The 24128-nt window shown below is 52.5% G+C and overlaps 4 protein-coding genes across 4 annotated transcripts; 2 read left to right on the forward strand and 2 right to left on the reverse strand.

Moving 5' to 3' along the window:
• Positions 1–11072: 11072 nt before the first annotated feature.
• SPBR_06676 (uncharacterized protein) lies at positions 11073–13527 on the forward strand (the record flags this gene model as incomplete). The annotated part of the gene is made up of 2 exons (XM_040764932.1): positions 11073–13185; positions 13274–13527. The coding sequence occupies 2 exons, from the start codon at positions 11073–11075 to the stop codon at positions 13525–13527; spliced, it is 2367 nt and encodes a 788-aa protein (XP_040616502.1).
• A 3803-nt stretch (positions 13528–17330) lies between these two features.
• SPBR_06626 (uncharacterized protein) lies at positions 17331–19966 on the forward strand (the record flags this gene model as incomplete). The annotated part of the gene is made up of 2 exons (XM_040764882.1): positions 17331–18674; positions 18845–19966. 2 exons carry the CDS (start codon positions 17331–17333, stop codon positions 19964–19966), a joined length of 2466 nt encoding a protein of 821 aa, XP_040616503.1.
• Positions 19967–20667: 701 nt separating this feature from the next.
• SPBR_07176 (uncharacterized protein) lies at positions 20668–22167 on the reverse strand (the record flags this gene model as incomplete). Its single annotated transcript, XM_040765430.1, has 1 exon — positions 20668–22167. The coding sequence occupies one exon, from the start codon at positions 22165–22167 to the stop codon at positions 20668–20670; it is 1500 nt and encodes a 499-aa protein (XP_040616504.1).
• Positions 22168–22438: 271 nt separating this feature from the next.
• Positions 22439–24096, reverse strand: SPBR_07062 (uncharacterized protein; the record flags this gene model as incomplete). Its single annotated transcript, XM_040765317.1, has 3 exons — positions 22439–22589; positions 22706–23697; positions 23773–24096. 3 exons carry the CDS (start codon positions 24094–24096, stop codon positions 22439–22441), a joined length of 1467 nt encoding a protein of 488 aa, XP_040616505.1.
• Between the last annotated feature and the right edge of the window lie 32 nt (positions 24097–24128).

The raw sequence follows: 24128 nt of genomic DNA on the forward strand, positions 1-24128 counted from the left end.
GGTTAGCGACGAGCTTCCGATAGTGAACGAAGATGCATTATGTGAATGGCAGTTGTCGCAAGAAGTCAGGAACTGAAGCCATACGACCATGGTCACGAGACGAGGCAGGAAGGGTAGTACGAAAAGGGGGGCGGGGGGCTATTCACCCTTTCGGAGCTGCGATTTGCTATCGAGATCTGAGTGAGTCGAGGAGGGAGAGGGAGGACGAAAGGACGGGCGAGGCGTTCGCGTCTGCGGAGCGACAAAACAATGTAGAAAACGAATGAGACAAGAAAGACAAAAATGAAAGTGAAGACGATGTGAACGGATCCAGTAAACGAGAGAAACGAGAGAAAAGGGGCCCTCTCTCACGCTGGCTCGAACCAAACACAGCGACAACAAGAAACCGTATTCCAAAAAGGTAACGCAAGTAGGTAGAAAAAAAGAGAAAACGAAGCAAAACGAATGTATGGGAAACGAGGTAGATCAAGCGAAAGAGTGGTGGGAACAAATGGACATTGGAGGGAACACGGGAGGAAAAAAGGAGAGCCCAAGAAAAGAGGAGCGAGCGCACAACAAATCCGTGACTTCGGGCGGAGGGGGGAGGCAAAAACGAAAAGGGCCTGTCTTACTGCAGTAATTGCTATTGGGCTGGGGGCGTGGAGAGCAGCCGAACAAGCAGTAGGCGGTATTATTTGTGGATAATGCCCCTGGTCAACCTTACGTCCCCGTTCAGTGAGTGCACACGCGTGTGTGCGTGTTTCTCAGGAGACCACGGACAAGCGCCAAGCCGATTCGCTGCTGCAAAAAGCAACCGCCAATTGCGCAGTGGAGCGTCGAACGGGCAGCAGCGCGAGTATGAAATTTACTTGAGCGAAGGACGATAGAATTCAGCGCAAAACGATGAAGCGGCGTGTCTGTAGCCCGTCTTTTTTCTCAAGATTTCGAATTTTGAGTTCTGGTTTTCGAAGCTGTCGATGCGCGGGCGCAAGAGTTTGCCAGAGAACACGGTAATCCAAAGTATTGTTGTATCGTCGAGAAGGGGCGGGGAAGCAGGTCGACAGTCGAAAAGTCTCGCTATTGCAGTGCCGTCGCGCCGGCGACCAGCAGGGCTTTCAAAAAAACACACCAGCTAAAGCACCACCTCGCGTGAAGTGGTGGTTCAAGGAGAGAAGGAAGCAGGCTGTGGGTGAGCGAATGTGAGTTGGGAAAATGCAACCCGGACGTGAACAGCGAATGGTCAGCTGCCTGGTTTATCGAGCACCACAGCCTGGCGATCAGAACGGCTTTTTTGAGCAGGTCGAGAGCACCGGATTGTGTTTGTGTCCTGGTCGTCGTCTAGTCTGGTCTTCCTTGTTCCTTTCTTTCTCCTAGGTGTTTTGATATCGCTGCAACTGTGATGTCTCTGAGCACGGCCGTTTCGAGAACTGCCACCAAGCAAACAAGAAACAGGGTCAGGGCCGGCTGTTTGTGTTCCTTGTGGGCTTACGTTGCGGACGGGCTGGGGCTAAAAGCGATGAAAGAGAGATGCTTGGTCGTGGAAGGATGAAAGTAAGTCGGTCATGCCAACAACAAGCAGCAAATTTCGATAAGGGGATACGGGGCTGCTAAAGAACAGACGTCGGGTGTTTTGAATGTTTTCTGGGAAGGTCAACACCTGTTCTGAAGCGGACAACCCAGAGGATCCGCGGCGAGGCACGGTAAGAGATTGAATGTGAGGCGTATGGAGTAGAGGCGACGGTGTGTGAGGTGCTCGAGCAAGCGGGCGACTCAGAGGGCGAGACTCGAGGGATCGATCAGGTTCAGATGGAAGGAAAACCCTGTCCGATAAAAAATAGAAGACAACGAAATTTGAAAAAACAATGCTCAAAACGACAGTAGCGAGTGGTGGGGAGCCGGAAACGAGATGAAAACACTAGACACAACGTGAAGCTGGGGGTCGAACGAGCGATGCACTGTGGCCGACACAGCGTGTGCCAAGATGAGTGGTCGATACAGCGTGGAAGACACAAACTACGAGGAAGCAAAAAAGGAGCAGAAAACGAGTCAATGGGATACGGAAGGCAAGATGCATACGAGGATAGCTACTGAGTATGGCGTGCGGTCTGGACTGGCCAGCAGAGGCAAGCACGACCGGGGCAAAACGACCCAGGTAAGAACGATGGGCATGAGCAATATGCTTTGCGCTCTGCTCTTGAGGATCTTGTCCCTTCCTTCCAAGCTGATTTGGGGCCCTCTACAACAAAAGAAGTGGGTGGGTCTATAATGAGCCACCTAAAAAAAATACCGCCTGGGGCCGCTGGAATGTGTTGCTGTTAAAGTGGCCCACCTATTTGAGAAGACGGAAGGTGCCCCCTTTGTCGGGCGCTTTCCTTGCCGGACAACAATCTCGTAATGCAGCAGCGTCCAGCACTAGCGCGCCCCTGGCGCTCCGTATTGTTGTGCGATTTTGGCTCTTCAAGCCTTTTGTTCCTTTGCTAGCTTTCATTGTTTGTTGTGTGTATTTATGTGTATTTGCGTCTCTGTGTAGGGGCGTCACCCGTGCTACTGTTTACCGTTATTCTTTCCCCTGAGCCTAAGGAACGCTGCAATGGTGGCCTGCAGATCCCAAGTCGAGCCTTCCTCGCACAAACAAGCTCGAACCGTGCCTTCCTGACTCGAGTTCACACTGTGACCTCGATCTAGACTAGTGTGTATCGGGCTGGTTCCTGCTTTTTGAATGTCTGCGCACTAGAGGGTGCTCCGTATTCCTAAATGTATTTATGGGCATTTTCCTCGGGCATAAAACACCTTCCGGTACAAGGTCGTGCTGCTGCTACCCTGCTTTACGAAGAAGTGCCCCGGCAACCGAAAAAGGATAGTCGGTTATTATTTTTGTCGGCCAACCAGAGCCACTGCTTCGTCACTAGTGCCCCACTCCAGCCGTAGTCAAAAGCCGTTCAAACAGTATATATATGAATCCGTACTGTATGTATCTTGGCATGGCGCACGGAAACCTCGTTTAATATTTGGACTGCAGGGCGAAACGAAATCAACAAATGTTGTGCCCCTTTTCCCCAAGACGACAGCAAAATGAGAAATGACATCAGTGCTGTCAAGTTCGATGCTACTGGGAGTGACGGTCCACAAAACGTCGACCAGACCTCGGTCAACTCTCCCGTCACCTCAAGCTTTCTTGGTCTCTCGATGGCTCTCATAGGTGCCGTTTACCTCATCTTGCTCCTCTGCCTCGTGTTGTTGACGCATTCATTACAGGAGTGCGAGATTGCGACACAGCCACGTACGTTTGCCTCGTGTCTGCGGATCAGTCTGGCCAATGGACCAACGCCCCGTAAAGAAAATTGCATCGTACGAAGTACGAGCATGCAGCAGGATGTTGATTTCGCGGCCGCAGGTAGGTTGTTTCTTGTCTAGTGTTTTGCTCCGGTCTTCCCCGTTTTATTACAGCCAGAGGGTTCTCCCCTGGAATCTGGGTCGCAATGCCGTGCCGGCCGATGAGCCCTCAGAGTCTAAATGCTGGTATCGTTCTCAGTCTGCGTCGTATTGCTTACGCCTTGCAGCATGCCTTCAGCTTGCCTGTAATTTTCAGTTATTACGGCTATGATCGTATGCCTTGACCACACACAAGCCTCGCCAATAGACGTAGGCCGTACTTGAAAGCATTGGTTTACAATCGACGTTTTCTTAAGAACATCAAGAACGGTTCAAAAACCAACGCCTTAAACGACAAATATCTCTGTATGACTGTGACAACGGTCCTGTACAAACCTGATATGCAAGGATTCCTCGCCACAATGGTGACGTTACAGAAGCACGGGCAGCAATATATAGCACTATGTGGTTTGTGGGAGAAACAGGTCTTGGGCCAATCGTAGGTTTGCAAGTGCCCAATATACAGCCATATATACCAAGACAGCAAAGCTTGAACCAGTGACATGCTACCCAGCACGACCCATCAACTGCCACCTTTCTCTGGGCCCGTCCCCCTATCGCGGGCTGCCAAGCTCTATGCTCCGTCCTTGCTCCATGTATTCTTTCTGCGACATACGGAATAGGACTTGCATGTATTGCGCTATAGGTATCTTAAGTTCATGATGTGCCCCTCCGGCCGCCACTGGAGAGTGGGCATCAGTGGCCCCTGACGGGGCTGGCCGGCCTTGTGTCGCGGGGGTCATCCCCGTTATGGACAGTGTGGACGCTGCGAACATGATGTATGATGCAAAGGCATAGATGCGAGAAAATGCATGTGCATGTTCCAGTCCCAAATATGAACAGGGTAGAAACACACGCGGAGGGAGCCGCTTCAATATGGGCCACCGCAGGACCGGTTTCAGTATCAAATAAGGCTATATTCAAATTGTGTAATTACAACATACTCCTTGGTCCTATTTCGGTATATCTTTGGCTTTGGTGACACTTGTCCCGTCTTTCTATGACGACAGAATGTGTCTTGAAAGAGCTCCGTCTAGCTCCTGCTTTGCAAACCTGTCGTACGTATTGCGACGGCAACGACTGCTGGATTTTGTGTCGCGGTCTTGCCAGCGGTCGGATCTGCGCGACGCGCTTCGAGAGACCCGTGTCATCACATAACGATTGGAAACTCTCACGTCAAAGGCCCGGTTATTACGAAGAAGTAAAATTTTCTCTTTCTTTCTCAATCGGAAATTGTACGCAGGAAAACGGCCACGGAGCACTCCGTACAACGGGATGGTCGCCACTTCCGTATTCAAGAGTTGTCTTCGGCCTTTGCCCACTATTGCCCGTCTCCTGCCTTGTTGCAAGCGCGAAAATCACGGCTGTGTTTCTCCTTTGGCTCCATAAAAATAGTTTAAACAAAATACGAACCAACTTGACACGAGGACCCTGTGGCAATCCTGACCTTCCGAGCTTCCATCCCGTAAACTGCAGATTTTCTCTATATTTTTTCTCATACGGTCGTTTTGCATCGGATCGTCAACTTGTTCCTATTCGCGAGATTGAATACTCTGTCTTCTCAAATAACGAGCGGGACCTGTCAAATACGAAAATAGCCAAGTCCAACGGGCGTCAAAACCCTTCGCCCGGGTCCAGCGGCAGCCGCCATCCGGCTCCAGTTGTCTAAGAGGTATTGCCCTTCTGCTCATCTCTCTGGTGCCCTTCTGGCGGACTTGATCTACGAGATTCGGATCTACCAAGCAGCCCCTCCAGTGGCCAACATACGTCACCAAGCACTGGTCAAGCCAAATGTAAGGCTATGGGTGCACAAGAGTTTTATCCAGCAAGTCCAGTTCTAAGAAAAGTGTTTATAGGAAAAGCCCCTAAAACGCGGCCGCTATACCCCCTGAACGCGTCACTGACATGTCAGCTGTAAGATTACCATGGGGAAGTCAGAACGCAAAGTATTACAAAGTACTCCGTATATTGCTGAACGGTTCAAGAAACAAAGAGGCAAAATGCAAGTGCTCTGCACCCCTGGACGCGTAAATTCTATTCTTTCAGTAATGGTCTGTACGTGTCCCAGTTCCCATGTTCTCATGTGCGATTCAGACATTCAAGATTAGTTAAAGTCTTGAGGCTTGCGGCTCAAAACGACAAACACGAAATTACAGGTAGCGATTTTCGCGTACTGCATCTGGCGCTGCACAGACCTGCCCGCTTGAAAACCGAGACACGACGACTACTCCTCGTAAATTAGCGAAAGCGTGGTCTTTGCAGCGCTGCATGTGGATAGAGAAGGAAAGAACAAGTGTTGAACAAAACCAGCATGACAAGAAAAAGAACCATCAAATCGATGTTTCCTATTAAACAGCGCTACTGCCTCACGTTAGCTGGAGGCTGCGGACAACTGAATACGAAGAATTCTGGAGAGGCTAACCGAAACAAGGCGAAACAAGAGCACGAATACCAGGTGGATCGGAGAGGCGCCGTGGGCTCCGAAGGTACGATTGAAAACGAGCGTGAAAAAGAGACAGGAGAGAAACGACGCAATACTCTTCACCATGACAATTAGACCCAAGCGAGCCAAGCCCAAGCCCAAGCCCCCTGAAATGAATCGCGTTGGCAAAAAATTCCCAACTTACTGCTGTATTCCGAAATTGTCGCGAAATGGGATATGAGACCAGCATTGATAGATGACGTCTCCGTTGTTTTTTATCGTACGCGGAATGCCAAGGAGAAAAAACCCTGGAATTGCATCTGATAGATATGTATGGTGTGTTTACTCCGCATTGCCTCGTTGAGTCCTGGGCTGGCAGAAATGGGATGTCGACGATATTGGCATGGATAAACAAGGCTGTAAATAGGGCAGCCATTGGAAAGGGAACCAGTCGCCAGTGCAGCCAAGATCTACTGGGGCAGGAATAGACGGTCGGCAGCCGCTTTCGGGAAGTTGCATTAATTGGAGTGACGGGCGTCATCAATGTAAAAAGAAAAAAGGTGAACATCTGGCACTTTCCCTGTCGTAATTACAACATCAGACAGGGCACGGCATTTCGGGGGAAACAGGAAATCGGGAAAGAAGCGATGGGGAAGGCTGAGAGCGCCTTCTTCTTTAAACTAGAATCTACAATTTAGTGCCGGGCAGCCTGGGAAGGAAACGGCGTAGAATTGGTCACTTCCCGATTTGTTTTTTGGACAGTGTTAGAACAGCCAACAGGAGACCATACGGCTCAAGCGCGGCTTCTCAGGTCAGAAGTGGGATAAGACGATGTTGAAACAGAAGGCGCGAACTAGAATAGGGCGGTAAATACAGAAATTATCCTAGTAATTGCTGTTACAGCGATAACACTGCAGAATTTCTCCGTCGTCTTTTTTTGGAATTTTGAACGGTCGACCTCAGAATGAGTCTGGTTAACATACCTGATTTGGCAAACTATGCGCGACGCTGCCGAAACCTTCAGCCTTTGAAGTAGTGGGCGTTTTGCCTCTCCTTTTCGTCACTACATGTTTTTCTCTTTTCTTATCGCGCAAGTTATTCTTTCTCCCTTTCACCGTCTCACTCAGCTTCCTCCCATACCTTCTTTCTGTTCTTTTGTTTCCAGGCTAGCCTCGACGGGCAAGCCTCGTTGACTGAGGTTTAAGCGATGGGGCTGACTTAACAGGGCTGTACTCAGTAGGACAGACGGAAGCAGTCAGCAGGGGACCAGTGGACCCCATGAAAGCGGAGACGCCAGCATTCCGTAAGTTACAGACCAGAAAACACGACGGTCAGTCATCGGTGAGGTGGTCCATTGCGAATGGATTCCCCGCCCCTTGTAACAGTTCTTTCAGAGCCTCGTGAGGATATCGAATGTCTCACATCCAACGCCGCTATCTGAAAGTAACCATTTCTCATAACGGAGTACGACATAAGAGTTCAACAAAGAGTACGAAATACAAGACAAGTAGTGGACATCTCAGGGACTAACAAGAGCCTACGACTAAAGAAATAAAGCTTAACAAAAAAGCATGGGGGCTGGGGGGAAAACAAGAACGGGGTCATTTATTGGCCCGTAACTGGACAAAACGCAGGAAGCTGCTACCAACCAAATTTTAATATAGAACCATTTTGATTTTCTTTCAACGCTGCCTCATGGTGCCAGCCGTGTTCAAACTAAAGTGCAGGGGTTCAAGGCGTCACCACAGTGCTGTGCTTTTCTGCGAAGTCGGCTTTAACCGTGCAAACGACGCCACAATGTCTTGTGCTGCGTGAGATGCCATCCTCAGAAACAGCGGTTGTACGTGCGACAACAGCATGTCTTGCCCGGCTGAGCGGTTTTCAGAATCAGAAACCTCGGAGCGAACGCGTAAACTGGCGCATGGAGAAACATCACAGTCGGCGATGTGGACTCGATTGCTAGCAGCAGCCTGAAGAGCCTCATTGGTTTTCCAAACTGTTCTGGTTGCCAAGACCATCTGAAAATCCAATTTTAAAATGGCGACAAGGATGCCGGAGAGGCCTATGGAAAGGGAATGATACTAAGTCAGTCAGCCACACATCTGCTGAACCAGCCAGTCCCCCAGTCTCGCTCATCGTGGGCTCCGTAAGACGCAATCGTCGGTAGCGCGCGCTGAACGAAAACGCGCAAGATGGATTGGTCTATTTTCACCTTGCCCTACACCGGGCTCCAGGTCAGGCCCCTGAGTGCGGACGCGGAAACTTCCTTGACATTGGAGCATGTAATTAGTCCTTTGTCTGTAGTGGCACATCACAAGAGGTGCCAAGCCAGACGAGGCAGATATTTCACAGGCAACTTCGAGTTTGCGAGGTTGGATCCAGTCCAATAGGCAAGCGCGAAATGGCGGCCTGCCTGCCGTTTTGGTCGAGGAAAATAAAAGCTGTCCAAGAAAGGCAGGCATGCAGCCCGATTTGAGCAAGAACGAAGGAGAAACAAACGCAAGACAACAACTGACGAAAGTGACAAGCACGTTCTGAGAACTACCTCGGAAAAGTTTCCGAATGGCCTCTTGTTTTTGCTTTGCCAGATGTCAGCGTAAGGGTTGCACTTGCGCACAATTTCTCGTATTTCGCCAGTCCAGTAGATTGCGCGCCCGACTGGGCTTTCCTGGAACGAATTACCTGCAGCGAATGTTGTCTCGTGGTTTGGATCACAACGTTCGTCTCGCACCTGCCTGGGAAACATTCCAACCCCAGAGAGCGAATGCACACAACAAAGGAAAGAACGACTGAGTCGTAAACAGACTCACAAATATGTCATACTTGTGGTCAACCGCCGCCAACATCGCCAACCCCTGTCAAACGGCTCGGTGAGGTCTCATTCTCGCCATTTTGACGTGGCGCCCTGCCCCTGATACCAGGCACTGTTTTACGACGTGCAGTGACAAGGTCAAAGTAATCCTCCATGCAGGGAGGGTCCAGTGGGCTCAGTGGGTTCCAGGCACTGCAGTGCAGGTGCTCATGCAATGTGTCGCTCCTTCCCTCGCAACAGCCCGCGCAGTGAATGATGCGATTCCTTCCGGCTCTGGCGCTCTCCTACTTTCGTCTCAAAAGGGGGGCGGTGCATCTGACTCGGGACGTCGTATTTCCTGTTTGTCCACCTCGTTATGTTTTTGTTGTTTTTTTGCCTCCCATGCCAATAACCACGAGCTGCCGTCCAACCCGCCATCAGCTATTTTCGGCTACAAGATCTCTCAGTCCCAGAAACACCAAACTTGGCCTGCCGCCCGTCTCAATTTATCTCTTTTCGTTACTTGTCACCTTTGCTTCTCTTGCGGGCTACTCACTGCCCTTCCAAGCCTTGGCCTACCTCCTTGTTTGTCCCACTTGTCTGCCTGTCTTGTTTGCTTTTCAGTTCATTCTATCTACGGGCTGCAGTGCAATCAGCCTGGCGTGTTTGCTCAGCATTGCGGCGTCCTGTTTTCCTGTTCCCAATTGATTGTTCTACAGTATTACAGTATACAGCTCCACCTTCTCCGCTCGCTTGATCCCTCGTCGTTCTTCCGAACAGTCTGTTCCATTTTGGTGTTGCATAGTTCAGCGTATGTGACTCGCCGTCGTCATACCGTTTGGTGGTTCCCACAAAGTACGCACTATTTGTCTTGTCCGTGAACCGGCGTTGCGACACTGGATTTAGCCTTCTCAGCGTTACCCAGTTGTGTTTTCCTGTGACGATGCCGAGCTACCTAGCGGCACAATTCCTTCAGCCTCTCTGTTTCTCTGCCGCCTTAGCTTGAATCCCACCCCTTGTTCATTCCGTCTGCCATTACGGAGTATCTGATCTGTCAGGTCCCTCTCCAAAACGCTAGAGTGCTGCTGTGCAAGGGCATCTTGCATGTCTTGCCTGTAGCCAACCACCACCCCTCCCCATCCCTCTGCGCCCCTTTCCTTTCCCGGGCCCGTTCTCTCGTGCCAGTGCCAGTCGCCACAACAGCATTCCCGCATATCGACATATTCTTTGCAGCCTCGTATTCCTCTTCTCACAGCCTGCTTTTCGAAATCACGTCTCACCCAGGAACTTGGCGACTGGTATAGCCCGGTCAATGACAGAGTCCAAAGTCTACAGCTTCACTTGTGCCCATACGCGACTTTTGCACAGCTTGGCCCTGCACATAGGATCCATGATACATTATGCAGGCCACTTCCACACAGACACAAAAAACGCTTTGCGAGTTAGGATACATCGATCCTTTCCGCATCTTCCGACACGCGAGGCCCTAACAAGATTACCAGTTTACGACGTCCCCTAACTGCCTCTTCGATCGCCCAAATTGGTGCCTCTCTAAATAGCTTCTTAACCCGTCTGGGCTCCCTTGGTTAGACCCCATCAGGGAGGCTCCACGACCCTTCCAGGGCCAATTAACCCAGTCCACACTTGTTCTCCACGCCCCTTTTTGGCACACTAAAAAGGAAAAGGAAAATAAGAGCAAAAAGCAAGACAATTCAGATAGGCGGCGCCAAAAGAAACAGGAACGGACGGAAGAGGTTCCATGTTTTAAGTGGACAGCCACACAGGAAACCTCACAAGTCCAAGTCTTCCCCTCAAGCTCTCCTGAACAGCCTAGACCTGGAACACCCATGGGAAAAAGCCTAGCCTCCCATTAACTCTCGTCACTGTTCACTCGTTTTTTTTTCCTTCTTTCGCCATTCCCTCATTCACCTTCTCTCTTTTGCCTTTCCCCTCAACCCCCCCTGGTCTTTTTTATTTACCGTTCCTGGGTCTTGACTCTTTGGTCAACTGAAAATCCAATCCAGGCCTTCGTTTTGGGGCTTTCTGTTGTTTTTGTTCTGCTTCTTTTCTGTTTCCCTTCTTGGTCGTTCGTTTCCTTCTCCGGTTTCTTCGTCTCCTTGCTTGTCAGCTAGCTTCGACGCGCATCGTTGTTGTTGCCGCTGACTCGCGCTCCGCTCGTTTCTGGTCTCTTGCTCGCTCTTGCTCGCACAATCAGCTTCACATATCTTCTATATGAAGACGTCCAATATCGAAGGTTTTGGAAACTGCGAATCGTTCTGGACCAACACGGCACCAGGAAGATAGAATACGAAGAACAAGACATCGAGGACCGAAATTGTCATTTGCCCTATTTCCCATCATCACGTTGAGACTCGTTTTCTCAACGACTTCTTCGCCTCTCATTCTCCTCTCACTTCCTCTCCCATCTTCTCTCCCACGGTTCTCACAATGGCAGCCGTCACAACATCGGCGCCCCATGCCGCCTCGCCGCCGTCAAGCCCACTGGGCCGCAAACCCCTCCCGCTACAGACCTTGTCCCCCGAGTCCAGCAGCTGGGCCGAGGAGCCGAAGACGCTTCCAGCCATTCACACGCTCACCGCAGACTCGCCGATCATGCGCCAGTCGCCTATCTCACCGGTACGGGTCAGCTTCCAGCCTGAGAACTGGGCTCAGGCAACGGATGTCAGCATCGAGTCCACGCCTGCCTACTCGTTCGGCCCTGCTACAGCCACAGACCGCTCCCTGCCCAAGACCCCTGACGCGCCAACACCACCACCGCATACGCCCCTATCCCAGGACCGCGTGGAGTACGCTGACTCGCCGGAGCCCAGCTACCACGATACGTACCAGAGCGTAAACCCGCCCCAGCTAGACGGCCGTGCACTGCCAATATTAAGTGTACGATCGGCTGCCGACAACGGCCAGGCGCCGAGACTGGACTTTGGCCTGCCTGATCCAACAAGACTTGGTGGCACGGCCACGCCGGATACGGACGCAGACAGCGGCCTCGCCGGCCCCGGCGGTGACAACCGCCACAGCCGCGATACCAACATAACCGCCAGCTCGAGCCAGCAGCAAATATCGACCGAGTCGTCCGCTGCGACGAGCACAAGCTCAATCTCCGGCCCGAACGAGCAGCTCAATTCTGGCGACCTCTCTCCTGAGAGTTCACTCGAGGACGGCATTCCTGGCAGTCAGTCCGTCCCCCAGCTTCAGTATCACCACCAGACGTACCTGCCACACTCTGCCAGCATGGCCGCTATTGCGCAGCAGGAACAGCACGCTGACTTGCGGTCCTCCTCCAACCCCGACCTGGTCGGCAACCCTGCTGCCATCAACCGCCACCTCACGCCCACATCGCACACGTTCCGCCGCAGCTCGCTGCCTCGTCCTCAGTCGGCCTATTCCGTTTACTCTGACATGAGCCCGCGCGGGCGGTCCCCTGGTCTCCTTGGCGGCAACTCCAACATGCGCGCGCCGTCGGCCCAGTCCCGCAAGTCACCTGATACCCGCCCGTCCTCCTACGCCGACATGCTCAACGTACCCTACCCACAACCCGCGCCGGCGCCCATTGCGCTCGACAACAACCAATTGCGCAATAATGTTGGTTCCAACGCGTCCCTTCTAAGCACTCAGAAGACGCTTGAAATGTACCGTCAAAATGTGAAGAAGACGACCGACATGTCCATCCAGTACTCGTTTGCTGTGTTCCTGATTTCAACAGCGCAGGAGCAGGGTCTGAGCTACGACGAATCGACGAAGCGGAAGAACAGCCCTAAAATTGTGCGGGATCTGGAAAGCCCGTACGTCGAGACTGCAGGCGCCACACCTTTGGAGCTTGTGCGTGAGGCTCGCAGTATCCTGCAGCGCCTGTCCAACAACGGATATCCATTTGCGCAGTACTACCTAGCCGACGGCTACGCATCGGGTCTTTTCAGTAAGGGTAAAGAAGATTATAATGCAGCGTTCCCCCTCTTCGTTCTTGCCGCGAAGCATGGCCACGCTGAATCTGCCTACCGCACTGCTCTCTGTTACGAATTTGGGTGGGGCTGTCGCAAAGACCCTGCCAAGGCAGTCCAGTTCCTCCGCACCGCCGCCGCAAAACGCCACCCCGGCGCCATGACTCGCCTTGGAAAGGCATGCCTGTCGGGCGACCTTGGCGAGAAGCGCTACCGCGAAGGACTCAAATGGCTGAAGCTCGCCACTGAGTCAGCCGATGCCATTTATAATGGCGCGCCGTACCAGCTGGGCTGCCTATACGAAACCGGTTATGGCGATGACATCTTCCAGGACGAGAGCTATGCCGCTGAGTTGTTTACGCAAGCTGCCGAGTTGGGTCACCCCGACGCCAACTACCGTATGGGCGACGCTTACGAGCACGGCCACCTCAACTGCCCTCGCGATTCGGCCCTGAGTGTTCACTTTTACACCGGCGCTGCTGAGCGTGGCCACCCCGGTGCGATGATGGGCCTGTGCGCGTGGTACATGGTCGGCGCAGAGCCACTTCTGGAGAAGGACGAGGAAGAGGCCTACGAGTGGGCTCGTCGCTCTGCTGAGCTTGGTACGTTTCTTCTCAACCCTCCCCCCTCACCCCCGGTCCTCCGTGCTTTCATCTCTTGTATGGATAATTAAACTAACTTTGTCATAAGGCTACGTCAAGGCACAGTACGCTGTCGGCTACTTCACTGAGATGGGCATTGGCTGCCGAAAGGACATTCTTGAGGCCAACGTCTGGTATGTCAAGGCTGCCGACGCTGGTGACGAGCGTGCCACGCAGCGCCTTGCTGCCATTCGTTCGGCCATCAGCGGTGGCGGTGTGCCAATGGAAGTCGGCCCTCCCCGGAACGCCAAGATGAAGAAAAGCGGTTCCAAGGACAAGGACGACAACTGCACCGTCATGTAATGGCACAGCAGTAACCCTGCTTTCCCCCTGAATCAAGCTTTTCTAATCGTTGAGGCTACATACGGGGCGCCGTCTTCATTTCTGCTGGTTACTTGTTTATAACCGCATCATGCTTGGTCATCATGCTGCGCCGAATTCGACCATACATTTGGATACTACCCAAATTTTAATACTTTCATTTGATTGCTTTGCATTCTTTTTCTTTCTCTTTTGGAAATCAAAACAGCCCCGGCCAATGCGTCTTTGGGTGGGCTTGGGGTGGCGAGGGTTTCAATAGACGCGCAAAACGCAAATACATACTGCAACACACTTTTACATACTCAACACCAACTTCACGAATGCCGACGGAGGTCTTTTATGTCTGTGGGGGTGGTGGGGTTTTACACAGGCTTTTATTTTTGGGAAGATATTGATTCGGCAATCGATACCACTCATTTCGCGACATGCATATACGTTCCTTTTTTCGGCCTATTTTCCTCTACCATACGATTTGAGTTCCATTTCATCAATCACTGTGCACTTTCATTTTACCCTCTGTCGCTCATTCATCTTTTGCTCCCCGTCCCTCTACTACGTCATGTCTGGCGCATCACAGCCGTCACGACCACGCTTTCGCAGCACACGGTCGCCCGACAAGCAATTCTTTGTCTTTGATGAGACAGAAAAGTTACCCATTTTGTCTTTCCTTTACGGTCGGGTTTCGTTGCTTCTCCGTTTTTTTTCGCCATCCTCGTGCCCGGTATGGTTCTCGTGCACTCATTTGCTTACGTTTTTTTATTTGCCTTTTTTGAAATGTGCTTTCGTTCTCTTCTTTCAGTTACGTATTTTTACTGCTACACTTCGGAGGAGGAATGGTTCGGTCGACGCTTGGAAACGTCTTAATTGTGGTTGATCGTATACCTGTATATACATGAGCGGTCGTCTTTTATACTTAATTCCATCTATAATGTAGAGACTTCCTATAAAATCTATAATTTTTGTTTCCAACGGATTATAAATCATTGATATTTGTCTGCATTATTAGCTATCCTTTCGGATCGTGTCTTGCCTTTCGAACACGACCGATGTGATGATATAAACGTATTTTCCCTCCAAAGTTTTTGTTTGCTGCTCGTCCATACCCAATACAACCCTGTTTCCTCATCGTGTTCTTTATGGTCGGTAACGTACATCTACATGTCTCTATATGCTCCTTGTGCGACCGTTCGCTTTCGAACAAAGAAATACAGCACCCCTTCGTAATGTGTCTATCTATGCATCATTTAATTAACTTCTTCCATCCAACCGCGAACGCAGGCCACACAACTCTGTGGTCTAGGTGGGGTACCGGAGAAACTACTCCATATGTGATGCAGGTCGACAATACGAGACGTTGTTTGGTTCTTGTGCGGTGTTTCCACAGGGTAATCAGCTGGCCTATTTGTGGTGTCTAGTTTTTTGTCTTCTTTCCCGTTGTAGATTGTTTTTGGAGCTGTGGGCGAGTAATAATGGCGATGTCAAAAATAACGAAAGAACACGAGCGCCTGTTTTATTTTTATACGGAAACTTTCCTTCAAGGCTCCCCTTTTTCAAAAGAAAATGAAAACGAGAAGAAAAGAAGGAATAGAACAGACCTAAAAAATGAAGTGGTAATTAAAAAATATCAGATAAATAAAATATCACATCAGAAATGAAGCTGAAAACCATCAACGTATATTTGTCCAAGACCATTATTACAAACCACACCTCACACGGCTGTTCCGACTCAAAGAGACATTTTGCTTGCTGGACCAACAGTAATATGCAAACCTGTTTGTCTTCCCACTCTCCTCTCATTATTGGCAAGGTCCCACAGCGTTATGCTGTGTGACACCAACCGCAGAAATAAAAAAGGGAGCCCAAGAGTTAAAACGGTCGGAAAAATAAAAGCAGGACGTGAATAAAAATCTGGAAGTTGTCTGGAAAGGGGCAAGAAGCTGCTGGAAGTCGCACCGCAGGAACAAACGGGGAGGGCATTCTGATCATTGATCGAGTGGTGTATAATGAACGGTCAAGAATTGGGTCGGAGCAGGGTCTGGGAAACTACATACTCCCTCCTACCCGACCGAGCTGACGGCAATGGATTGTAGTCGAATATGAAGTGCTCGCCATATAAGATGGCGATACGCCTCCAGCATGCTGGATATGAGCGGCGTGCCCAAAGTGGCAGGTATTTTGCCCTCTTCCTGCTTGTCATTTTCTTGGCTCCCATGTCACACTTGCCGCACCTCTTTCCTTTTAAATCCCAGACACTCTCCTTCCCCTTTTAGATATCCTGGGGTTTCCTAGCTACGGTCCCCTCACGTTCTTTCCCTCGTCACTGTTAGCAGACCAGCCTTGTCAGGTTGGCTAATAGAAGGAACATTCTCCAAGTCTTGTATATTCCGTGAAAATAGAGTACAGCATGCTGTTACACGCCGTAGATAACAATGCCGTTGACTACGGCGAGGAAATAAATTGAGTCTTTTGTTTGCATGCGGTCTCTGGAAGGACTCGTCAATAAAGCCCTCTGCCCTTACTGACATGTCACATTTCTCGGACAACGTACGTTTATTTGGTCGGTGCTCGGTCGTTCTTGCGTTTCGTTTGCAAAGCTGGCGCACCTGCACGACTTCCGAAGAAACAGAAACAGCTCGAGCCCAGACTATCTTTCCTCAAAGGAAGCAGCGACCGCCGCTACGACAATGCGAAGCTACTCTTTTTAAGATTATTCGGAAGGTACGACGTACATATGGCGAGGCTTGAAAGCCAGCCACCGATTTCAGAAGGCGCACTGTCATCCACGGTTGCCGCTACTGCGCGGTGCCCGATATGTTCTGTCGCCCCACAATTGGTCCTTGTTCGATTTCTCTGCGTTGGTGCGGTTCCTTCGCACTCGTTCACTTTCTTAATCCATTGCGAAAACGTGGCCAGCTTCCGCTTGGTCTCTAACGAATACTTTTCTGCTTGGAAGTACTGAGATCGAAACTGCAGAGCTTGCTGTGAAATCGTACTCCATGCTCTGTCCACTACGTCTGTTGCACCCATCGCTCCTGCCGTGACCTTGGACATTTGGAGTAGCCCCACCAGCGCTCGACACCGCCTGCCCTTTCCACTGTTCAAAGTCCCGTCCAAGCCCCATTTTCTCATTAAGCGCCGGTCATTACTGCGCTCTTAACGGCAACCCCATGCACACCCGCAGTTTCCCTGTGGTTTTAGCTCGCCCGTTCGTCCAGTCAGTCGACTTGATCGGTTCCGCCCATTGTCCTTGTCGCTCCTGCCTCACCCCACCTGTACCAACAATCTCAGCCCATTACATCTACTTTACGCAAGGCATCTTACCTACTCTTACTCTCTGTAGCTCCTCTACATATTTTCTAATCCTCCAACATCTTCTGACCGGCATTCAGGTCTGTTCCCTATCTCGTTCTTAGGAGGCGAAAAGGCTATGTGGACCCATATATGCCCGAGAGCAGCACTACGTCGACGGTCTTAAACTCCCGCAAGCGAACTTTATCTTGATACGGACGAACCAAGTCTTCCCGACGGTTGGCTTCGTTCTCTCCTCCTCGTCTGTTTTGCCACTCCTATCGTCCACATCCATCTCAACATCTTCTTCTCTTGTCCGCATCGTCCTTAGAAACTATTCCGACTGCCAGACTCGCTCGTTCGCCCTCAACGCCTCGCCGCCTGATCGCATCGCGGCTTGCCCTCTTTCGTCGGCGTCGGCCGTCGCATCGGACGAGCCGTAATCATGTTCTAGCTGATACCAGTGACCGTTACTGTTTTCATTTCAACCATACATCATGCCCGGGGCCGACGACGAGAGAGGCCCCGAAAGCCTGCAGACGGCCGACGACATGGCATCGCCACCGACCCCTTCAGCTGAAGCGGCACCGACCGGCGAGCCGTTGCTGAACGAATTCGAACAGATGACAGTGGAGACTGGTGGTATTGTCGAGGGCAGTGCCGCTGCTGGAATTGCTGCGGGGGTCGCTGCTGGAGACGCTACCGGTGATCCTGATGCTGGCCTTGTTCCTACCGTACCCGATGAGGGCCAAGAAGGAAGCATAGCTACGATTCCGCCAGACACCCTTGAAGTTGACTTCAGCAATGCCCACGCTGCGCTTCCGACGATAGATTGGTCTCACGTCCCGCCTATACCATATATCCTGGACCCTGTCGTGTCATCGACAACTGGGAGTGCTCTCGAACCGTGGTCACCCTTCAGTGTCAACTATGTGCCAACACCTCCAGCTGGGGACCTCTCTTTTGCGACGCCTGCAACCCAGCAGCAGCATCACCCAGAATACCAACAAACCTTGGGCGATATGGCTGACGCGGCTGCAGACCAACCGAGCACGCAGCCAGCCTTGGTCCCAGGCACAGTCCCTCCGCCGCCTGGAATGCTGCAGGACTTTCACTTTGCAAACGGCTCGTTCTCGAGCCTTTTTTTCGCGCCATATACGCCAGAAGAACCGCCACACTACGAAAACACCCACACCGGCCCGGAGGCTCCTCCTTTTCCGTTGCCGATCCCGAGCTATTACAACGTTACTGTCCCATATGGGAATGGTTATGCCGTGCATCATGCCGTCCACAACCCTGCTCCTTCTACTTCGCCGAACCCCGCTCCCACCTCCAACGGTGACGATGCTATCCCCGCTCCGAACGCCGAGCCCGCAACCGAGTTAAACCTGGAACAAAATGTTTTACCCGGGCCCCCCGTCCCAACTGCTGCGGGTCACGGTGCGTTTACTGATGCCAACTTTGGCGTGGAGCTCCCTCTGGGCATGGCGCTACCGGTCACCTTTACAACCACTGCCGGGCTGCCGATGAATAACGAGCTGAGTCCTACGAATCCAGACTTGAAACGCTTTTTGGTGAACTGGCAGGCATGTACGCGCGTGAATGTCCGGGGTATACAAACGTCTCGCGGCCCGGTGCCCACGGTTGTACCTAGCCCCACTGGTACGGAGCACCTGTTCCATACTGAGGTCCACGAAGTCGGGGTGTCCGATCTTAAAGGAGACCACTGTGACTACCAGGGCATTAAATGGGCCGCAATGGGCATCACACGCAACGAGGCTCGTGCGTTTCGGCAACGAAGGTACCTCAACTACTGCGCCAACAATCAAGATGCATGGATAGTGAGTTGTCGAGAATCACCTCTCCTCCCTAACACCGGTAATTTCATTTACTAACTTCCTCTCCTTGCTACCAGCCTGACACAACAGAGGTCATGCCGCAGAATACGGAGACGTATTTTCGATTCTGTAAAATGAAAATGAGAAAAGCGCCCTACTTGGCACACTTCCAGCTCCGCAACCTACTGGCCGCACCGTCAAAGTCGCGCGTCTTTTATGCCGACCGCCGGAGCATTGTGCGCCAGTACAATTTTGCGACGGATAAGACCGCGATTGCCCTCCGATACCCGTCGGATACATATATTCAGATTTCCACAATCGCCGCCGAACAGGGTGTCCTTGTGTCTGGCGGGTTCAACGGCGAATACTGCACGAAGAACATCGACTCCGAATACGCTGGCGATTCGAATTCTGGTGCAGGAGGATCCGGCACCTTTTCCAACTTGGGCAGTGGGATATCCAACCATATTCAGATACACAGCGCGCGCCGGTCGGGTGGGCCTGTGGCGGCCTTGTCGTCCAACGACTCGCACCTGCGTGTGATGGATCTTACGACGCAGTCCATTCTTTCCGACGATTTTTTCTCCTTCCCCGTCAACTGCACCGCAGTCTCTCCCGATCGGCGCATGCGTGTCGTGGTGGGGGACAGCAATGATGCTTACATTGTGGCTGCAGAACAACAGCGTCATATGAAGGACGCGAACGGCACATCGAAGCCTGATGTTCTCCAGAAGCTGGAAGGCCACGCTGACTTTGGCTTTGCGTGTGCCTGGGCTGACGATGGATATACCATCGCCACCGGCAACCAAGACCGCGCCATCAAAATTTGGGACGCCCGCAAGACGTCGACGGCCTCGGGTGTCTGGACGCCCATTGGAACCTTGCGCACCACCATGGCCGGCGTGCGCAGCCTCCGCTTTTCGCCCGCCGGCTCGGGCAAGCGCGTGTTGGTGGCCGCCGAAGAGGCCGACATTCTGCACATTATTGACGCGCAGACGTTTGACAAACGCCAGGCATTTGACGTTTTTGGCGAGCTGGCCGGCCTGAGCTTCTCTGATAATGGCCAGGACCTGTTTGCGCTCTGCACTGATCCCACCCGTGGCGGTATCCTGCACTTTCAGCGGGACGGCTTCCTCTCCGCTGCCTCCACCTTTGATGAAACACCCATCGCGATCCTGCCGGGGATCAGTGATTTTGACTGGCCAGATAGGCGTGGGCGGCCCTACCGGCAACGAAGCCGTGGCATACGGCGCCGTTTGCGGGCCGCTGCGGTGTCGTCGATGAGCCAGTTTTAGGTCGGCGGTAAGCCGTCTTGCCACATGATTGCTCTTTTATTAACGATTTTTTTTGTATCTTTATTGAGTTTATTGCATCGTTTTGATTTTGTACTCTTTTTCCTGCTCAAGTTATCGATTTTTTATCTGGTTTCCGAGTTGATTTCTTTTTCACATGATGAACATTTTATGTGGCGACGTTTGGGCTCTTGCAACAAAAATACCCTCCTTTCATTTTCTTTCGGGGTTCTTGCTTTCTGTCAATACCAACCCTTTTCTACTTATGACATTTATATTAATTCAAAATCGCAATATCACACTCTTCGAGCACGGCGATTCTCAGTGAACCGAAAACATGTGTCTTGAAGAATCGTTGCTCTAAACTCGATTGGCGATTAAGCTGGCGATTGGCAAAACGGGAAAAGCTGACAAAGTCCAAAAGGACTGCAAATTAAAACACCTCAACGACTCTAGACGCACAAGCAACTTGACAACTGAAATAAGACATCACGCAATTTGGGTAGTCAAACCAAGGTTCTCATGGTGGCAATGAACACAAAAAGCAAGTCAACACCAAAGAAGCTAATCGAGGGCGCACAGAATACAAGTCATGACTGCGAGGGCATCAGAAATCCAATATCCAGAAATACACAAAAAAAAACACCTCAACGAGCCCCTCTTTCTTCATAGTCCCCCCTATTCACATATCCAATATCTATCCATTACCGCTTCTCCTCCAAATCAGGCCCAATTTCGTTGGGCCGGCGGGGATCAACCATGGCGGACAAGCGGACGTCGCCTTGCCGCGCACCAATGGTCACCCATACATGCTTGGCGGCCGGAATTGCAGTGGGCGTTGTTGTGCCAGGAACCTGCTTGAGAGTCTCACGGGTGCCCGTCCACCGCAGACGGCGCGCACGGCTCATGTCGCTGTTGCCCATGCCGCCGTTGTTGACCCACTCGCGCACCACGCTGCGAACAAACTCAACCTTGCGGCGGAAGTCGTTCGCCGCAGGGATGCCCTGAATTTCGGGGCGGATCACGGGCCGGCGACGACTGCTCGATGTGGGAGCGCCTCCAGACAGAGAAGCCGCTGAGCTGGAACCGGAGCTGCCGACACCAAAGTTGAGCAGTGTCTGCAGCGGGTACGAGAGCACGCTGCGCTCGTCGAGGGCGACCTCCTCCAAGAGTCCCGTGGCTGCCATACGCTGAGCTGCCTCCGCAGGGAGGTGCCAAAAGTGGCACCACACGCCTGCAGCATCTAGCACGACCTTGGTGTGGTCGGGGAAGTTGAATTGCAGATGACCGTCGCAAAAGACCCAACAGCCAACATCACCGAATCGCTGGTAAAAGGTGACAACGTCGCTAGGGACGACAGAATTGTCGACAGCTGCTGTTGCTGCTGTTTTTCGGGTGTGGTCGTTGGCCCGCTCATCAATGCCTCCGTCCAGTTCGCGGCCGTATGCCAGCATGTAGTTGGCAAATTTTTTCCAAAGAACGATGCACTCCCGTTTGCGGTGATCGTACACATCTTTGCCAGCAGACAGCTTGCCAGCAACGCCAGTGTGCGGATTGACTGCGACACGGAAACGCTGCGGGTCAACACGGACACGCTCAAGCCCCTGCTCGCCGTTGTTTTCGTAAAAGTAGATGCCATCGTTTCCGGACGATGCCATGGGCACAATCTGGTAACGGTCGGCGTAGCTAGGATCTTCGCGGCGCAGTATGTGGCGCTCTGCTCCGTGTATCAAAAGGCACGCTGGCGGCAGGTGGCCAGAGTCCTTGTTGCCCTCGATTGCCGTGTTGGAGGACTCGACCGGGATCGAGCGCAGGATGCAGCCGATGCTGCCGTCGTTCAAGATATAACCGAGACCAAACTTGTTCGTGTAGTCAACCCACTTCACGACAATCTGCGGCGGTGTTGCATGGGCCTTGTCGCGGGTGGGTGAAATGAATGCCATGGTGCGCGCGTTCAGCGCACGATCCAGCTCAGTCTGTAGCTTGCGCAGGCGCAGAAGGACGGCATCCGGCTCGCTGTTCGGAATGCGCTCATGGATCTCTTTGGGGTTAAACAACGATAGTCTCTCAACACCAGGAGCCAGCACTTCCCTGCTGGTGGTTTTGGCCGCGCTCAGTGCTGCACCGGCTCCGATGGTAGGTGCTGACTCGGCAGTCGCCATCGCAGCACTGCGGGCAGAAGTCCTCTTTTCTATCGCGGACATTGTTGCGGATGGCTTGCTTCCTGGCAAGAGAGTGCGGGAGCGGCCAGTAGTTGTCGTCGTAGTGGATGTTGACTTTGTAGCGGCAGCTCTCTGCTCGCGGGCTTGGAGAGACAGGCCGTTTCCGAGAGGGATATCTCGCCGTCCAGACGGTCGCCGGACGAGGCCAGGCACAGGTGTTTCAGAAACTGTGGCGGCAGAAGTGGAGGTAGGGAGTGTTGCGGTCGTCGTAGTCGATGTGATGGTGGTTGTTGCAGAGGCAATTTGTGCTGTCTCAGCAAGGCCGCTGCTTCGTGTGGGACGACCCTGTGCCCGCTGCTGAGCGGCGAAACTCTGCGGCGGCTCTCGAAGTAGGCTTACCGGCGCCATCGAGAGAGTTGCTGCTGCTGAGCGCTTTGCTGAAGCTTCCATTGCGTTTGCGACGACTGTAGCAGTTTGCGTAGACCATTCGGCCAAAGGAGGTTGGGCCGGAACGGAGAGGGATGGTGTTGAGGAGGAAGACGTGGTTGGTTGGAGTTGCTGTTTTTGATGTGTGCCGTACCGGCTGTTGGTATTTGCGCTTGTGCTGCTGCCACCCTGGAAGAGCTGGTTCTCCTGAAGCCAGCTCTCAAACGGGCGGTACACAATATCATCAGAGAGCGGGATGGCTGGAGTCAAGCCAGCCTGCTCCTCGGCGGCCATCTCGCGCCAAACTGGCTTCGAGACAATCTTGGTCGGGTTCCACGGTCCCACGTTGCATGTATCACACATCTCCTTGAGAGTCTCGAGGCTCTGGGCTTGGATGCGGCGGCTGACGGGGTGCTGGTAGAAGACGTCGTGCTCGGGGGGCAGTTCCCGTAGACGGACGGTCATGTCTGCGGGTGTGGGCATATAGCCCGTCACAAAAAAGGGGTGCTCAACAATGGCATCGGGATCGGGGCGCATGTGTGCTTCCTGCAGCATAGAGGCCACGACGTGCTTGGCCTCCTCGCTGATGAAGCGGCCGTCGGCTGTCGGCCACTCGTAATCACGCTCCTTTGCACGACGGTAAATTTCGTCTGTTGTCGACGACTGAAATGGCGGCTTTGATGTGAGCATGGCAAACATGATGATGCCCAAGCTCCAGATGTCGACCATATGGTCGTGGCCTTTCTTTCCCTTTTCCAGGATCTCAGGCGCAATGTAGTTGGGCGTGCCGCAGAGTGTTGTACGCCGGATGGTCTGCATATCGCGGCCGGTAACTAACAGAGCAGCGAGGCCAAAATCGCCAATCTTGGCGTTCATGTTCTTGTCAAGGAAGATGTTGCCCATCTTCAGGTCGCGGTGGATGATACCCTTGGCGTGCATGTACTTGATAGCGCCGGCGATCTGGACGGCGTAGAACCGCACCTCTGGCTCGGTGACACCTTTGCGGCGCTTGACCATATCCATGAGCGAGCCGTTGGGGCACAGCTCGAGCACGAGGTACGTAGAGCTCTCGAAGGAGAAGGCGCGGAAGAACTGGACAATATTCACCTGGCGCATCTTGGAGTGGATCTGGAGCTCGGTTTGGAACTGGGGGGGCGGGGGATTGTGGTCAGAATTTTAGTGATACTTATTTTCTCATAGCATTGGAGGTTATTTTCTCACCTTCTGCTCCATCTTGGTCGGCATTTTGCTCTTGACGATCTTGAGTGCATAAAGCTTCTTCGTGCCGGCTAAAACGCCCGAGTAACACACAGCGAAGCCGCCCTTGCCTAGCAGCTTGCCCACCTGGTAAACGGCTCCATCCTTGCGGTCGGCGCTTGGCGGCTCGGTAACATTTGGCGGTGGCGGCGGCGGGTGCTCCTTGTCCTTGCTGGCCTTAAGCTGCGCAGCTGCTTTTGTCTTGAGGTCGGCAACGTTGGTGCGAGGACGCCTGGCGTTAGCATCCCTAGGCGACAGCGCCTCCATATCGATGCCCTTTCCAACCATGTTGCTTGCTGGATCCCGTCGTGACAATGCGG

This window comes from Sporothrix brasiliensis (assembly GCF_000820605.1).
Source record: "Sporothrix brasiliensis 5110 chromosome Unknown Cont20, whole genome shotgun sequence".
In the NCBI taxonomy this organism is placed as follows: Eukaryota; Fungi; Ascomycota; class Sordariomycetes; order Ophiostomatales; family Ophiostomataceae; genus Sporothrix; species Sporothrix brasiliensis.